Genomic DNA, 18,810 nt, shown 5'->3' with positions numbered 1-18,810 from the left:
GCGGCCTGGTTCACAGACCCAGACAGATGGGCCATCGATCTGCCCTTCCTCCTTCCCCAGGCAAAACAACCGCACGGTTATTGATGGTCACAGGTTACCCCCAGTACATGGCACAGAGCAATTTTCCTCGGTCCCCAGCACTTCTTAGCTCCGTATCGTGTATTCATGGTGCTGTGTACCTAAACTCGTGCTCGGAGGTTCAGGTACAGATTCAGGTCCAGAGGTTCAGACTTATAAGTGAACCCATGGCATATGTGTGTGCTAGAAATACTACAATCAAGTAACAATGGAGATATAATTCTTTCTGTACATGCATGTGCACCTGATTTTTGGGGTTGGGTGCACCAGTGCACCTATTTCCAAAGATGAATTTCAAGCCCTGGGTACAGGTACGGATTCAGGTTCAGGTCCGAACTTATTGGTGAACCCATGGCATATGTTTGCTAGAAATACTTTTTTTTCGGTTACATGTAAGATTGCATATTCTTGGCATAAATCTTACATGCAATTTGAAATTTAAAGATATTCAATCATGCAAAATCATAATAGAGTTAGTAGCAAACACAAAAGCTCAGTAATGAAAAAAGAAGCAAATATTTTCGTCTTTTTATACTGCAAATCTCATGATCTATCATAAATGGAAGGTTTTAGATGGTTTAGAACAAAAGGTCTGGCCTACCTCCTCCAGGCAAAACAGCCACATGCGCACGGTTATTGATTGTGGGCAGCCCCAGTACAAGGCACCGAGCGATTGTCCTCAGTACCCTGCACTTCTTAGCTCCGCCTCATGCATTCATTATCTTCAAGATTATCCTTTGTATTTTGATACGGAGCACTGGGAGGACCTTGCAAGTGACCGTTCCAGGTGGAGATGCACACTGTTCAGACAGCTCAAATCAGGAGAAGTCAGACTGATGCACAGCGCAGAAAAAAAGCGGATCCGCAGAAAAGAGCTTTGCAACAGAACTGAGTCAGCTTACAGATGTGATTTTTGTGGCAGAGACTGCCATTCTCGTATAGGGCTGTTTAGCCATAGTCGATGCTGTAGGGCTGTTGTGAATTAGGATTTTACCATGGTAAATACTGACCGACGGAGGCCATATATAAATCCTTTCCTCTGTCATCAGTGCCCTTAACCTTCTTCCCACTGAAGTAGCCATTTGGTACCAAATTTCTATTGGTTATATGGGTTTAGGCAGCAGGGAGAAGGTTAAGCTGGTTATGGGAATCTACAGACAGTTGCTGGATCCCAGATTCTGAAATGTTTTTCTTAGAAATTTGTTTCCAGTTATTGCCATTAGATTATGCTTTCCTCTCTCATTCTGCTCTTGTTGTGATATCTGCAGCTGCATCGTAGCACTTGGCACATCCCAGATTCTGAAATATTCTCTAAGGCCACACCAATTGTATTTGTTGCTTCTCGGATTTTTTCAGAAAAAATTGGGAGACAGTCTAGAGATTCCCTTGTTCAGTATATGTGTCCTTTGTTTGGGAACTCTTAGACCACACCAATTTAATTACTTGGTTAACCATTTTTTGTTGTTGATTTAAGCAACAACAAAAATCATGAAAACAGAAGGCTGGGGTGAAAACTTGCACCTAACCCTGTTCACTCGAGCTCCCTGAAATTGTTTGCACCAAAGTACAAACTTTCCTGAGATTCTGTTTTCCTGTTGATTTTCCAATCTAGCATTTTTTTTAAAAATTCCGTTAACCAAGAAATTAAAATAGTTTGGCCTTAAGACCCTCCGTCCCATTTTCACACAGATATATTATAAGTCACAGCGTCTGGCTGCATCAGCTGACTATCCCTTTGCTTACTTATACACGATAACCCTTAATCTGATTAAGAAAATGTCTCCAGTTCTGGTGCAACATTACTTCTCTCATCTTCCTTGTATCTTCAAGATTATACTTTCTTCTATCATCTGCCCCTGTTATGAGATGACAGTGTCCACAGCTCCCAGATTCTGAAATATGAAGAAAATATCTCTAGTTCCAATGTAATGTTACTTCTTTTCTCTTCCTTGTACATTCATTACCTTCAAGATAATGATATCTTAGTAATTTCCAGAGAATATGAACATGTTTTGACAACCTTAAGCTATCCTACCCTTCAAGAGAACCATTGTTCAGTATATAAGCGTCCTTTGTTTGGGAACTCTAAAGACCCTCCATCCCATTTTAACACATACATGTATATATTATAAGTCACAGCGTCCGTCTGCATCAGCTGATTACCCTTTTGCTTACTTATACATGAGAACCCTTAATCTGATAATGCAGCTGCTAAATTCCTGTGGCGTTTGTCACACTGTAGTAAAACGTTGGGTCTAAATTGCTGGCTGCAGACTCCATAATGAGTTAATATGTCACTTGCTTACCATGTTTGATTAGAATTGAATATATATATATCCTGCCGTAACACGATTGCAGACTTGGCCCGTAGCCTCTTATATCCAATAACTGTATATTGTTGTGTCGCTGTGACTTGGGCGTATTTTGTTGATCGCTTTTGGATGAAACAAAACGAGGCACTATTGACGCAATCCAGTTTCTAAACGGATCATCTGGATTGACTTAACTTGATTTTGGGCCTTATTTCTTTACTAAGCAGAATTATACCGTCCCCCGAGGTTTGAATTGTCGTCATCCGCTGCCGCATCCCGTCAGCTCTAAACGCTTCCCAATAATTGCCCAAAAGCAGCAGACAGCCCGACTTTGCCACTTGATAATCACATACCACACAAGACATCTCTCTTCATTGCTTAGATGCTGAGTTCATTTCTGCAACATGCAGTCGTCAATGTTCCAGAAATGTTTCTAAGGCCACACCAATTCAATTTCTTGGTTAACAGATTTTAATTTTAGCAAAAACAAAATCATGAAAACAGAAGGCTGGGGTGAAAACTTGCACCTGACCCTGTTCACTCCCTGAAATTGTGTGCACCAAAGTACATACTTAAATCCTCTGAGATTCTGTTTTCCTGTTGATTTTCCAATCTAGCATTTTTTTAAAAATTCCGTTAAGCAAGAAATAAAAATGGTGTGGCCTAAGCAGCTTGTCAGTTTGCCGCTATAAGACATGACCCCGAGTGTAACAGTATCCGTCGGCACATACAGCGTAAGCAAATCAGCTCCCTACAGTTCGTCATTGATCAGCCTGTAACCAAAAATGGCTGCGTGTCATCCCCCCTTGGATGCCTCACATAGCTCCCCGCACAAGGCTCCCCCCCGTCTGCCCTCTCACTGGGAAAACTAGTGAGTCATGTAGTTCCCGGTACTGGATGAAAAATGGAGGTTTGAGATGGATTGAGATGATGAAATATTGTGCATAATTCCCTAGGATTTTTATATTGTTATGGATTTATTATGAACATAACTGACAGTGGTATTTTAGACTTAATCACAGCGAAATCACAAAGCATTTCATGTACAACGTAGTTTGTCATAATAGAGTATTGTCAGTGAATATGATGTTTCAGAACACAGCAGAACGATCTGTTCTACCTGCATTAAAGGTGCAATAGTGTATAATTACATGTATACAGTATTTGCTGTGGTAGAATACAAAAAATATTGAAAGCTATTTTAAAATCTTATACATGTTTTACTTCATGTCTGTACTGGATGAAGATGGAGACTTCAGCTGAATTAAAATTATGAAATATTAGACACAGCTCTCTAGCCTTATGGTGTTGCTTATTGAATGTTTGATCACATTCAAGCATAACTGCAGACATTGATATTTATATATATATATCACGATAAGAAATAATTCATTTGTATTTTCAAAACACAAAAAAGGATTCTCCATGACACTGTATTTAGTTAGATCTGTTACATGAATGTCTGTGCATAAGATATGCAATATGATAATAAACTGCAGGCTTAAACAGAAGGTTGATCTTATTGGAATATCAAAACAAAGTGTTTCAAATTTCTGCACGTTAAATGATATAGACTAAATGAAACCATGACAATTTCAACATTTAGCAGTTAACTGTATTTTGTTGAGTCATGATGATTCCAGTATATTTTGCTGATTGCTTTTAGAAGACTATCCTTGGTAACCTTAATAAAACATCCATAGAACATACATGTTATAACTGCATTGTTCCAAAGCAATCTAAGGGTCGTTGACCTAGCAGGAACCTTGATTGTTCTCACACGACAGAACAATCTGTTCAAATGCCACAGTACGTTCTGAATCAATGTCTTTGGAAATTGACTTTTTAGTATCAGATGGAAAGCTCCATAATCCATGTGTCCTTCGGCAAGAACGCTTAACCTTCTCCCTGCTGCCTAACTCTGTAACCAATAGGGAATTGGGTGCCAATAGGCTACTTCAGTGTGCTAAAGGCTTAAAGATACTAGATGGGCAGTCCTCTATCTCTATATGCCCTTTTTATGATCATTGAGATGTGTTTGCCAATAAAGATACAGGAGAGAATAGATTGTTTAACCTTTTTCCTGTTAAGGCCACAGCAATTTAGTTTGTCGGTCTTTGATATATTTTATAATAACTTACAATAAATCAAGTAACAATGGAGATATAATCAACCCAAACTATGTTTTTGAATGTTTTGCGACCGGTTTATGTGCATGTGTGCAGTGCCAACATTTAAACCACGTTTTCGTGTCCATGTGGAATTAATGAACAGACATGCATTTGGTACATGTAAATCGCTTACGGCATTCTCTCTTCCCATTATAATGTCATTTTTACTGCCGACAAACAACCCGGCCTTGAACCATGAGTAATAAGAACCCAGGGGGTTAGCAACCCTGTTTACAAAATTACAATCAGAGAACGGATTCAGCTTGATGCTTGGTAAAACTGGGCCCCATTGGCAGCCAATTTTGCTTGAAAGGGAACATCCAGTTGTTGAAATGTTTGATGAAATATATGAAATAATAAGACAAAAGAAATTGATGTAACATTTGAGATGCAGCGTTACATAAAATGTGTGATGGCCTAGCAACAATCACCATCAAATAGTTTTTTCATGTACACATTGTCATGCCTATGAATTGATTTGTTTTTGAATCTCCATTTATATCATATTGATTTTTTAGTATTGAATCTTGGTATTGCTGATGGTCATGAGTAAATGGCTATATGTGATCTGTTTATCCTTTACACTTCATTCAGTCTCAGCTACACTCTCCTTTTTCAGTTTTCTTCTCCTCTTCTGGCCATTACAATAAAACATTATGTAAGTTCATTGATCAAGCAGAACATATAGCCTTGATCTTCCAATGTGTTTATTTTGGATCCGTTTTTTTGGATTCGTTTTGTTTCGATAAATTTACCTGCGCCCCACAGAACCCCCTGCCGTTGACAGGGTAGACCCCAGAATTATGGCATTGACATTGAGACTGTGACTCTGACTTTGACAGCACGACACGAACACTTGATGAGAAGAATTAGAAAATTATCAGTCTATCCATACAATTATAGATGTTAAATGATATGCTTGTTAATGACATCCTAATGACATACATTAGGCCACACCAATTCAATTTCTTGGTTAATGGATTTTTATTTTCAAAAAAAATAAAAAAATTCAAAAAATAAAATCATGAAAACTGAAGGCTGGGCCAGCCTTCTGTTTTCATGATTTTTTTTTCTAAAATTTTTTGTTTTTTAGATAAAAATCCGTTAACCAAGAAATCAAATTGGTGTGGCCTTATGGGTAACAGTTGGGGATGAGGACAATCTGATCAGGGCTGTCTCTAGATTTACATTTCTGTCCGTCCCACTCAATGATTTGGGGGAGGGTTTATCTATTGCTTGCCTATAAAGGCATTTACCATTATTTATCGTTGGAGCATTGCAAAGGAAAATGCTAAATTTGATTCAACTGGAATATGGAGGCCAATGTCGTTAATCTCCATTTAACATTAATCCGACGGGTTACATAAATCCGCCACTTTGAAAAATAGTGGGTTTGAGAGATCTCTAGTGCAGCACCTTGCAGGTATGCAGTTTAGTCTTTTTTATTATACATATACAGGAGTGCATTATACTGGGGGACGTTGGGTTGGAGATCTACACATATTTTGACATCTCCTTTCATGATGCCGGAATTATTTACCCTGGTGGAATTATGTAGTACATGCTAATTGTTCTTGATAGATTCATCATTCCAACTTTTAATTCTAAGCTTACAAAAATATATTTTCATGTCACGAACTTCAGTTTTTTAGACGGATCGGATTTTGTCTGTCCTCACAAAGCAAATGTGTGTCCCGGGACGGGTCCTGCAGACAACCCTGCATCTGATGAATGTAGCTGTGGTTAAGCACCGCTGTCATGGGAAATTGGTGCTTTCACAGGAGATGTAATAGTCAGATGAACTGCACACACACACATTTGACTCCTACCATTTTAGATTGCTGTAAGAGATCTCATTTGCAATGCTGCGTCGCGAGATTAAGATTACGGTTAGCGACGGTTGAAGGCAGATGTGCCAAGGGTTCTGGTATTCCTCTGCGTTTTGGTGTCATTGTCTGCGAATGCCATGCCAGACCAGCTGGGCATGCTGCGGAACTGGCAACAGTTTATCAACCTGACTCGCCCATGTAGGTAGAGAATATCTGAACTCAGTGGGAGTCGAATGGCTGAGCAGCTGTGCTAGCCGACAGGAGATTTGAGAGGTCATTGATTCCTGGCTATAGACGTTGTGTCCTTGACTTTCCTGACTCCACCCGGGTGTAAAAATGGGTACATGACTTCGGTTGGGGACGTAAAAGGCGGTGGAAAGAGAGAAATGGCCTCTGCCTTCCAATACCGTACCCTAGACACAGTGGACAACAATTCGTTGCCCCTATGGCCTCAAAAAGGCTATTAGACCACCACCACCACCTTTTAACTGAGTGGGCTTTCTGCACCTCTAATTTTAGCTAGCTTAAAAGTTCAAGACAATTTGGAGCTGGTTTGGTCAAAAACTTAACAGTAGCCTATGGCTAGTTAGAGCATCTTGCTTTCATGTCATCCAAGCTTCTATATACAGTATAGTTTTAGAATGTAATGAATAAAGTACAATCATCTTACAATGGATGAGATCTGACAGGGTCTGTCGTTGGTGCTGACTTCAGAGAGCACATAAGACCAAGGATGATGGTATTGTACAGCTCTTAGAAATAGATCTTTTACTGAAGTTGCTGCCAAACTCCAAAGAAGGTCTGACAGGGCCTGTCCTTGGTGCTGAACTTAGAGTTATAACAATACTCCAGGGCTGATGGTATCTTTGAACTCCTGTTGCTGTCGGTCTTTGATTTTACTGTCGGTGCTGTTGGTCAATTGATATTGATGATACTTGTTTGCTGAATGATAAAAGCAAGTCCCTCATTTATAATGTCCTTTGTAAAAGTAGCTAACAAGTCCAATTTCTCTCTGCCACAGGTTTCCATTGCTCCATATCATCTCTATGTGTACAGTTTCCTCGCTAAATTCGAATTGATCAAAATAAAAAGGACAAGATCAAATCTCTCTATCATATTTTCCCTGGAACACTGAGCTTTACAGAAGTTGGCCATAAAGAAGTCTCAGTCTTCCAAACAGAGCAGGAGATAGGGGTTGAAACAGTTGAGGAGTGTCCTGCTATTTTGACATGTGCCTCAGCAGGGTTCTGTTTCAGTGTTAAAAGTTAATGTCCATCCCGCACCAGAAAGGTGCAAAGGGCAGCACCCATCTCCGTTTCAATAGCACTTGGGCCACACAGCTTTAATTTGTGCAATCACTACAGCAGGGGGCTAGCCACTGGTAGTGGTGATTGTTCAACTAACATACTCTTTCCCAAATGCTGAGTGTTACACAGAGAAAGCAGAATGTACCATTTTTAAAGTCCTTGGTATGACTTGGCCAGGGATCAAATTCACAGCCTACCATATGCAAGGCGAACACTCTACCCACTAGGCCATTGCTCCAGTGTTCCAGTGACTAGGCACCGATAACTTTCCACCCTTCTGCTTCAGGCTGGGTCAAAATGCTCCAGCCCATAACAGTGTTGTCTTCCCCTCAGGACCAAGATTGGTCACATGGGAAAACCTTTCCTAAGGGAAGGAAAGCAGGTTGTTTGAGTCGTTAATAATTGATGCCCCTCCCTTCACATCAGGTTGATTTAACTCTACATGATCAAAAGTTTAACCACATGGCAACAGCTGGCGTGAGCTGATGTGTTACAGCAGGGTCGGTTTTGTGTTGTTTTGTAGACATGATGTTCTTTATGTTGTATGCAATGATGTGGTAATGATTGTAGCCTTATTCAAACCAGCAAACCATGAATAGAACATACATAAAGTTTGATATGAAATTGCTATTAATAGCATAGTAGAATTTTATTTTTGCCGGAAGATTTAGGGCAGTGTCTTCTTTTGTTTTAACTTTGTGCATGTACCATAAAATGTCATAATTGCAATATATTCATTGATAAAATATATCAATTGTGGTATTGTATAAGATTTATTTATAATGCTTGTATCTTTTTTTCCGAAAATATACATAATGCAAAAGAAGTAGACATTTGTTCTTCATTGTATATGATTACTGTGTGTCCTGATATCCTGCATGACATTGTACTGTTTCCTTCAACACTTGTTCATCCACTTGCGCTTGTACATGCACAGACCTGTCTTCCCTATGTACATCAATGTATTTTATACTATATTATATATTTTATATATGTGTCTCTTTACGTAAGAGTATACGACTTGTGACAAAGCACTGACCTCACATGCATGAACCTTGAACAGAACATGTACTCTACGAACTAACGTAGATGTAAACCTTATGTTGTTTAACACACAGATGTTGGACATGTTGCACCTGACTGGTAGAACTAGCACAGGCATGACACTAGACGACTCCACAGCTTTCTGTGTTCACCTGCAAAAGCTTATCTTCAGTTCATGTAATGTATCAGTACAAACAAAGAGCTTATTAGTTTATCCCATCTCAGTGTATTACTGAAAATGTGTAGGTTAATAATCACTAAACAATTGACATTCGAGAAATGTGATCATGATTTGTGCCAGTACCATCACTGTCTCACAAAACAAAAAAGAATGGTCATGTGTGTGAAAGAATTTTATGCTATCATATCTTAATGGTGAAGTCATATTTTGCAAGAATGAACAGAGAAAGCTTTAGGATACTATTTTATGTTTTTGCACAACTAACATTTTGTATATTTATGAACGTCACAACGTAAACTATAGGATGTAATAAGGATTGCTTTATCTGCATGCTGTTATTCCGGACGTCTGACTCGCTGTTGTTTGACCTGATTCACTCCTGTTCCCTCTTCCTTTCAGGTAAGGTCACTAACCTCTCTCACCACCTCGCCTCTCCAGTGTGAGAAAACCTCCCCTTTTCTCCACTTCAGTCTGGCCATTTCCCTGCTGCCCTCTCATGTTTCACCCCTCCCTCCGTCCGTCCGTACGCCACATGTGTGCTCGTTCGACCGATCGCTAAATGTCTTCTTCTTCCTCTCTCTACCATCCAGGAAACGGTGGAATATGGCTTCCTTGTCATTTTCACAGCAGAAGCAGCAATGAAACTCATTGCATATGGTGTAATATGTCATCCTGGTGCTTACATGAGAAACACATGGAACTTTTTAGATTGTATGATTGTTATTATAGGGTAAGTGTAGCTTACGGAATCACTCTCCCAGGTATACGGGTCCTCATATCTCTAAGTTCTCACCATACAACCACCCCTGCACTGTTCTTAACTTAATGTTTTGTTGCTCTTTTTTCCTTTTCTTTTCCTGTAGGAGACAGTGGAGTATCTCTTCCTAGTCATATTCACGTTGGAGTGTATGTTCAAGATACTAGCCTATGGTTTAATTGCACACAACGGTGCATATTTACGAAACTTCTGGAACATTTTAGATTTTACAATTGTCATAATAGGGTAAGTGATTTACTTTCTTTTCGTTTCGGTGTGAGTTTTATGTTGTACATACGGTTGTGGTGCATGCCTTCGTTTGGAAGACGGAGAAAGCGTCTCTCTGCGATATCATTTGTCCTCCTCCATCCCCATCAACTTCTCAACACCCCCAGTTTTTTTGTTTGTTACATACCTCGACGTTGATTCCCCAACTCATTTCCTTCACGCATGGTTCCGTTCTAGAACGAATCGTCATCAAAATCACCTCCAAAATGGTATTCAAAGAGATGCTTTCCAGTTGTCCGCTCCTTTCTGTTAAAGTTCTTCTTTTCCTTCTGTTTTGGTTGTGTTTGTGCACCTCTTGTGTGGTTGAGCTTGTGATGTCCTTGTGGGTTGCTCCCTTGAGATGAACATGTAGCACTAAGCTCCTTGGTGGTGGCGTGCTGTGTCCGTGTTTTGTGGCTACTAAAGTGCAAATAAATGATTTCAGTACGTACAAAGTAAGCAGTATGCTATACACAAGACAAGTCCAGAAGTTTTGTAGGTCTGTTGCCCAGAAAGCAGGAACTGTTTCATGTGCATGTCAGCAGTGATAGAGTCATGAGGAAATGTTGTTTGCAATGTTTTGTTGAAGATTGAGTCAGTAGAATTTTTGCCATGTGCGTGTAGTAGGCATCCTTCCATCTTGTCAGATGATGGTGGCACTCAAGTGCGTGTGAGCTTTACAATAAACTGTATTGCAGATTGGAGTAATCTTATACCTGTAAAGCTGTATCTTTGCTTAATTCTAACTGATATGTCACAGGCAGAGGCAATGGCATCATTGTTTTAAATGTTGGCAAAAATCCTTCAGACTCAATTTTGAATGTTGTGGGCAAGATATGTCTTTGATAGTACCTTTGCATGTCACCCTAGGTTGGACTTGCTGTACACAGTTAGCTTTTTATAACTTTATACCTGGTCCAATTCAAATCTAGAAAGATACTTTGAATAGGTCATTGACAGGAACAAAATATAAATTATAAATGCACCTATTGGTCTGTATGTCATTCAAAATTGTATGAAATTTCGTGTGCTGTTCTTGTAATACTGAACCTATTTTTGGTAAAAGATTCGGGTACCTTCAAATTAAGAAATGTTCTAGTTGTGACAGTTACATGTATCATATAATCAGCCAGGCTAAAACGTTGGAAAGAAACAGTTTTTGTATGTCTTTACCCTACAGTAGTTCGATTTGGGGAGGGGTAGCGTTATATTTTTTGCTTTTCCTACTAAATGTTGTTCTCTTTTCCCACAGCATTGTCAGTATAGTGTTGGAAACTTATAAGTTCGAAGGCTTCGATGTCAAAGCTCTAAGAGCATTCCGAGTTTTGAGGCCTCTAAGGCTTGTCTCTGGTGTCCCAAGTAAGTGTGAAGATGTTTATTATTTATTTGTTTTTATATTTGTTTTTTATTTATGGAATTGTGAGACAGCTGAGTGGCCCATTGAGTTCTGGCAAATTCAATGGGGCTCATATTACAAAAACAGTAAAATCATCAGTATAACAAAGAAAATAAACTTGTGACAAAACTGTAATATAAGTAACAGAGGATTGTTGAGACACAAGTAACAGAAGTAACTAAAAGATACATTCAACAAAACATGTGTTACATGAAAACATATCAGAAAGCCAAAGAAAACAAATTAAAAATCTTTATCAATACTTTGTAGTCTCTCAAGATTGTTCATCTCCTAAAAATTGCATTTTGTTGTAACACTGGTATTTTATCCTTGCTGCGTGGTATTCCAGTAAATCAATTTTGAACAGTCAGTTTTTTCATTGAATATTGCAAGTTGAATTTGGTGATTTTGCCAGCCTCGCAAAGCGAAAACTTAAGTAACTGAATAATTGCAAAAACACATCTCCAATTACTGTGTCTTTAATGACATAAAAGCCTTTAATTTGGAATGATTGAAATCAAGATTTTATTATAGATTTAAAACTTTTGTGGTGGTTTTATTTTCATGGTTACTTACTTACTTATGGTTTCTGCGATGAAATCTCCACTGCAAATTCATAACACAGCAACTACATGTATGTTTCCCTTGTACATGTAATGTATGACTATGGTGCCACAGAATTGTTTCAACAGCAGATTCAAAACACCGCAGAGCCTCCTTCTCCCTCTTATCACTAAATACTGTAGTTCTTGTTTCTTTCACTGTAACTTAAAGTTCACTGTTTTCACTGTCACCTCTGGACCGTGAACTTATCATCACCGTGAAAAACCTATTTATGATTCCTTCACACATCTTTTCTGCAAGTCACTTGCCGCCACAGTGAAGTTAAAGTTCAGTGAAAATGTCCATTTTTCTTACACTGTGAAATTTTGCTACTGTGAACTTAAAGTGAATTACAGTAAAACCACAGCAAAAGTAATTGAATTCACAGTGTCCCAAAGAGTTATTGCTGACATGTTTTGCCTCGCTGTTTCAGGTTTACAAGTTGTGTTGAATTCAATCCTGAAAGCCCTGGTTCCGTTACTGCACATCGCCCTGCTATGTTTGTTTGTAATCATCATCTACGCAATCATCGGCCTAGAACTCTTCTCAGGGAAACTGCACACAACATGCTTTGTCCCAGGCTCAGGTAGGTCACAGGGGATAGAAGCATTTGGAAACAGTGAAACGGTTCACTTTCGGGTAGTATCTGCTGTCTTTTGTCAGTGGCTAGGTTGAGGGTTGGCAGTCACTGACCAAAGACGGGATGCTGTCTGAAACGTCTGACCATTTCCAAACTTTATCAGTTGGGTGAATAACTTGAGTACTGTTGCCTTGTGTATCTTATTATCTGAATGTATCACCTTCATTGACTTATAAGCATAGACACCTTGTAATCTAGATCTCTGAATCTTATTCAGGTGTTGAGATTGATTTGTCTTTAGATGTTGCTTACCTGGATGTCTAACCTTCATAAACACATTTTGACCACTTGGTTTCTGTTGTGTTAATCTCCAAGCAGATGTAAGGAGCCAGCTCAGTCTCAGTGTATTTACACATGATTTTGCAATAATTAGTTTGTCTATCTAGTAGTACTCATAAGAAAGGGTATCCCCAAGAAAGCATCCACCACGAGAGTAAAGAATAGACCAACAACATAACCCAACCAATTGTTTTGCTTTGAGTGAACCTTGTATTAATGTTTCTGTATCCTTTTCCAGACCAAATTTATTTCCACGAAGGGCCGCCTCCCTGCCAGCCCGAAGCCGGCTCGAGTGGCTACCATTGTCCAGCCAACGTGTCGGTGTGTAGGGGGTACTGGGAGGGCCCAAACAGCGGCATCACCAACTTTGATAACTTTGGACTGGCTATGCTGACAGTCTTCCAGTGCATGACCATGGAGGGGTGGACAACTGTCTTGTACTGGGTAAGTTCTTGCCAGGCCTTGCGATCTAGCCTCGCCAAGTGTACGCTCCTCACAATTCAGCCCCTGGCTGCAAAGAGAGAGTAGTCGGCCTACCCAATGATAATGAAACTAGCTAGCTGGGCGTCTTCTAGACACCCTACACTCAGAAAATAAAGCAGTTAGACGACCTCCTATTGCTGTCTTGTACTGGGTAAGTTCTAGCCTATCTTAGCTTTTGTTTAACCGTCCGATTGTTTCCTTTTCCAAATAGTTCTCTGTCACTATGGACTACATATATTATAACATACACTATAACTATATGGAAACCCGTGGAGGGGCTGCTAGAAGCGAGATTTAGTCAGGCTAGGCGACGGAAAGCAAAAATAGATTCCAACATGCAATTCAGCACCATGGACAGGACGGTCTTCTGTTTGGGGAACTTTTAGCAACCAAGGGTGATAATATGACAGCATGCAAGAGGATTTCACCATCAAAGACAGTATTTTGCCACCATTGTAATTACAATGATTGTAGTAAGTAATTTGCAAATTAGGGAGACTTTAAATGATTATCATTTTACGAATACGTAAAATTCCGAGATGTAGCTGGGTTTGATTGTTACAATGTAGTGTTTGCTATCAGTCAGAAGTGACAGAATAAACTGTGCTGTTTGCCGTGTTTTTTTGTTCACGGTTTTCGGGATGAACTCTTTACCACAAACTTAAAACCACTGCAAAAAGCCGTTCCATTGTGTGACTGTAGCGCTACTATTGTTTCAAACTCAAAACCACCGCAAACTCTCTTTTTTTCCTTCCTTACTGCGAAGTTAAATCCCCTGAACATACCTGCATTTACAGTCCTGCAGTGCTGAAACTTTTTTCCTACACCAGACGAAGGACATTCAAAAATTTGATGCACAAACTTTCTGTGTTAGAACAAAGTCTTATATATAGCTCTGTAGTATGCTAAATAGCAACAAAGATAGACTATCATGTTTAACAGAATTGAAACAAAGTTTCCTTGGCTTCCCCCAGGTAAATGATGCGGTCGGAAACGAGTGGCCGTGGATCTATTTCATTACTCTCATCATCGTCGGCTCCTTCTTCGTGCTGAACTTAGTCTTAGGTGTACTGAGTGGGTAAGTCAGCGTGTTTCTATGGTCTATAAGACGTCTTGTAGATTTACAATGATGTAGGTGGACAAAATGGAATACAATACCCCGAATATGCGACTGTCACAAAGGGCTATACAATTTTTCATTGTTTTTGCAACTGAGTGAATGGTAAATGGTTTGGTGTTTTGGTACCCAATACACTTTCCCGAGTCATATAATAACAAGAAATGCAAATAACTGGCTTCCATTGTAGTAGATTGTAACAAAGAGACAAAACATTCTCAATTTTTTTCTTGGCACTAGGTCTCTTGTTCACACCCAAAAAACAGCGCTTAATGTTATATGATTTCAAGCAAGTTCTGAACTAGACTTTTTGACTATGTTGGATGTGTAGTGTAGTAGTTGTACTATAGCTGCAAATGACTAAGTTTTGAGTATGATGTTGTGATTTTTAGTTCTTAATTTGCAGTTCTAAAAAATCCATGGTAAGAAACTTTGGGACTTCATAGCTTGCATACCCAGAATGATGAATGGCTAAAGATGCCAAAGTAACTAGAATTTCAAGTGTATCTATAGATCTATTTCCTTGATACGTTCTACTGTCTTGTGAATGTGTGGTACGTTGGTACGAGCTGTATTTCCCATCACTTAGTGAGTTTTCTAAGGAGAGAGAAAAGGCCAGGTCCAGGGGTGAGTTCCAAAAGCTTCGCGAGAAGCAGCAGATGGAGGACGACCTGCACGGCTATCTGGAGTGGATCTACCACGCAGGTACCGACGGCCGATGTGTGACTGTCCGTCAGCGCCTGCCCGCTGTGTGTCAACATGTGCGCTGTACCGCCCCGTGTCCTAGGAGTAGGGCTGTCGACCGCGACGGTCTACCGCGACGCGGTCCCTAGCTTTGCTGTCGCGTCTCACACATGTTTGTTGTCTCCTATACACGTGCTGTTGTTCGTGCGTCCTCTGTACTGATATATCACCCATTGTTGTTGTTGTCTTCTGTCCTCACGTAGTGAATTTTCCAAAGAGAGAGAAAAGATACAGTCCAGAGGGGAATTCCAAAAACTTAGAGAAAAACAGCAAATAGACGAAGCCATGAAAGGATACCTGGAATGGATTACTACAGCAGGTATAACTTATGAATATAAGCGTTAGATAGGGGTGGATACCGGTTTGGCTTAATAAGGTCCAAGTCCAAGTTTAGGTCCAGAGATTTAATTTCAGGTCCGGACCTGAACCTAGACCTGATTCTGTCCAGTTGATGTTTTGTTTTATTAGACCAATATTAAGCATATAGAATTAATACTGACACGCATGACTATAAAAGTTTCTTGGTGAGAAGACTTTCAAGATAAACCAGTGTTTGATATTTGAATGGTACACTTATTTTAAATGCCTTTTTTGTCAGAGGGGAGACTCAAAACACTTTTTATCAAACAAAATAAAAGATATATTTGTACTTTGTTCAGGTTTTTTGGACTCAGGTTTTTGGCTTTCAGGTTTTTTGGACTCGGTTCTTGGATGTTATATACTTATAAAGGTCCGAATCAGGTCCAGCGAACCTGTATCCACCCCTAGCGTTAGATATTCAAATTTCTTTCAGAACCCTCTCCCAGTGTACTGATCTGCAGTACCTTTTGGTTGCTCTGCCAGTTGTACCCTTTTTGATCTTTATCATAATTCTGCTGGATTGAAAAACTTCTATTTCAGTTTCTTCAGCTTCATTCTGGACTTTTTGGCAAGACCTCTGTTCCCTCTGTTTAGCTTTTTCTTGTTTGCTGTTATCGTTAGTCTGTGTTTGTTTTTCAAAACCTACACTTGCTTGGTACTGGACACTATTCCTGTTCACTGCTCAAGGAAGAAATCAATCAGTTCATCAATCAATCAATCAATCAATCAATCAATCAATCAATCTTCATCTATGCTTTGTTTAATGTATGCCTGCAGGCCACATTGGAAACTGCCCTTGTTGCGACTTGTTGTCCCTGGGAAAATGAAATAAAAATGAAATCAATTAATCAATCAATCAAATGGTCTATTAATCAAAACAAGAAACTTGCAGCTGAAGGCTGAATTACATTGTTGCACAAAGCACCATTATTGATATCATAGTCAAATAAATCAAAATTATTAGCATGATGAATGGAGAATCAAGTTAGAATATTTGCCATAGAGTAGCCTAAAGTATGGTTACACATTAAGTTAAAGATTTTAACTCTCTACCAAATAAAGACTTCAGGTTTGAAGCAGCTCAAATGAATTAAGAATGCTTCATACACAATGGAGTGATCTTTTATTAGATTGTGGCAAAGGCATGATAGAGAATCTGATGTGATCATTTTCCATGTATTTGGCTGATGTCCACAAATGCAAGCTGCTAGTGTAGGCCTTCTGTTACAAATAGATCTTATTCCTTCTGTAGGGAAGGCATATCACAGCCCACTTAGCTGTGTTTGACATGCATGGGCAATTGTTTAACTTGAGGACAGGATGATTTTTAGCACTCCATAACTTATACAGTTAGCCCTTTCAGGACTTTTCAGCGGCCAGGTTTGAGTTGCTATAGGTTCTCATTTACACCTGAGTGAAGTGAGGAAAGTCGTGTTAAGTGCCTTTCCCAAGGGCACAATGTCGACCGCAAGTTCGGACATGTCTCTGGGCACAACCTGGGATTAGATCCCGGGTCCCATTGTTTGACAGCCGCGCGCTCTACCACTTGCGCCACACGACGCCTCATCACCCAAGTTTGATTCACCCAATCATCTTTCTGTTGCCGTTTCACAACCAGCATATATTTGTCAGGTTAGAAACTACGACCTGGTAGAATCGGAAATTCTACCGGTAAAGATCCGATCGGACTTTCTGTCAACAAGGACCCCAATCGATTGAGATCTCTGCCAGCAGAATCGCCGATTCTACCGGTAGAAATCTCAATCAGAGTCTCTGTCGACAGACAGTCCAATTGGGGTCTCTATCGGTAGAATTGCTGATTCTACCAGATTGTAGTTTCTTTCCTGATGCATAAATTATTTCATAAATAACAAAACCAAACTCATCCTCTACAAACTTACTAAGAATATACAAGTTTCAGAGACTCACAGCTTAGAAAAGGAAAACATCTTTAACCTCTGAAGACCTTCAACTTCTGAGCAGTAGAACTGGAATATTGTCTCTATCAATCTCTTCACTCTGCTAGGCCACGACAATGTTTTGCTCAGCGATGTTTTGCTCAGCAATGTTTTGCTTGTCTTTTAGTTGTCCTGTTTCTGTTGTTTCTGTCAATTCTATCCTCAGGAACTTTGACCCCCAATAAAAACGTGCATGTGATTTTTCATTCAGAAACTATTTGTGTAACACAATGTTATTTGTGACGATTGGGGTACTTTTTGTAAATGACTATATAGTACATATCTAAAGCTATATTGATGAATTGTAGCTAGGGTCATGTCATGGCTTGAGCCACATCTTAGAAAGTTGTCTTTGTCTCAGTTTTACGACTCAAGCCTCTTCAATGACCTATGCAAGTAGGAACTAGACTTTAGGCCACACCAATTTAATTTCTTGGTTAACAGATATTTTTTTTAATTTCAGAAGAAGAAAAATCATAAAAACAGAAGGCTGTGGTGAAAACTTACACCTGACCCTGTTCACACCCTGAAACTGTGTGCACAAAAGTACAGACTTTCCTCTGAGATTCTGTTTTCATGTTGATTTTGGAATTTAACAGTTTTTCAAAAAATCCGTTAACCAAGAAATTATATTGGTGTGGCCTTACCACTGCAAAATATGACTCTGAACTTGACTGGTGTTTGAAGAAGTGCATATTCTTACTCTTTTGACATTTTAAACATTAGTTATGTCATTAAGCCTTTCCAGCAAGAAGGTCAATCCAAAAACCATTACTCAAGCCAAAAATCCAAGAATTACTTTGAGCATATGAAGACATGACTGAAGTCAAGACATGACTTAAGTTGCAACTTTTGGAGTCAGATTTAAATCTATAGTTGTGATCGATCATATTTTACCAACTGAGATGAAATTTCATACTAATGATTGTGACTCTCGTATGTTAACATTGTAGTACTCCAACTTTGCTGTTTCTCAGTACTTCTTAATATGTCATCAGGTATATCTACTGTTCTTTGTAGCAGACGTCATCTTTAATGAATAGTTATAATTCTGTTCCACAGAGGATCTCGATGAGGGCCGAGGCCGGGAAGAAGAAAAATCCATGCGTGAGTACACGTCCATTTCTGTGTGGCTGTAGCCTCCATTAATATTAATCCACCGGGTTACATAAATCTGCCACTTTGAAAAACAGTGGGTTTGAGAGATCTCTAATGCAGCACCCCCAGGTAGGCATACTTTAGATATACAATATAGAGTGTATTATACTGGGGAACGTTGGGTTG

At 39.4% G+C, this 18,810-nt stretch overlaps 1 protein-coding gene across 7 annotated transcripts in view; it reads left to right on the top strand.

Annotated features, from left to right (window-relative positions):
* Window positions 1-18,810, top strand: part of LOC136434461 (voltage-dependent L-type calcium channel subunit alpha-1D-like) — a 151,366-nt gene that overhangs the window by 54,346 nt on the left and 78,210 nt on the right. For 6 of the 7 annotated variants that reach the window (XM_066427262.1, XM_066427268.1, XM_066427267.1 and 3 more), the window contains exons 4-10: window positions 9,786-9,925; window positions 11,199-11,305; window positions 12,379-12,531; window positions 13,103-13,308; window positions 14,322-14,425; window positions 15,412-15,527; window positions 18,589-18,633. In XM_066427262.1, the coding sequence (XP_066283359.1) occupies window positions 9,786-9,925; window positions 11,199-11,305; window positions 12,379-12,531; window positions 13,103-13,308; window positions 14,322-14,425; window positions 15,412-15,527; window positions 18,589-18,633 (871 nt within the window). Of the gene's footprint in view, window positions 1-9,785; window positions 9,926-11,198; window positions 11,306-12,378; window positions 12,532-13,102; window positions 13,309-14,321; window positions 14,426-15,053; window positions 15,170-15,411; window positions 15,528-18,588; window positions 18,634-18,810 lie in introns of all 7 variants that reach the window. The other variant, XM_066427269.1, reaches the window with a different exon arrangement.

This window comes from Branchiostoma lanceolatum, chromosome 5 (assembly GCF_035083965.1).
Source record: "Branchiostoma lanceolatum isolate klBraLanc5 chromosome 5, klBraLanc5.hap2, whole genome shotgun sequence".
In the NCBI taxonomy this organism is placed as follows: Eukaryota; Metazoa; Chordata; class Leptocardii; order Amphioxiformes; family Branchiostomatidae; genus Branchiostoma; species Branchiostoma lanceolatum.
This window is presented reverse-complemented; position numbering and strand designations above follow the sequence as displayed.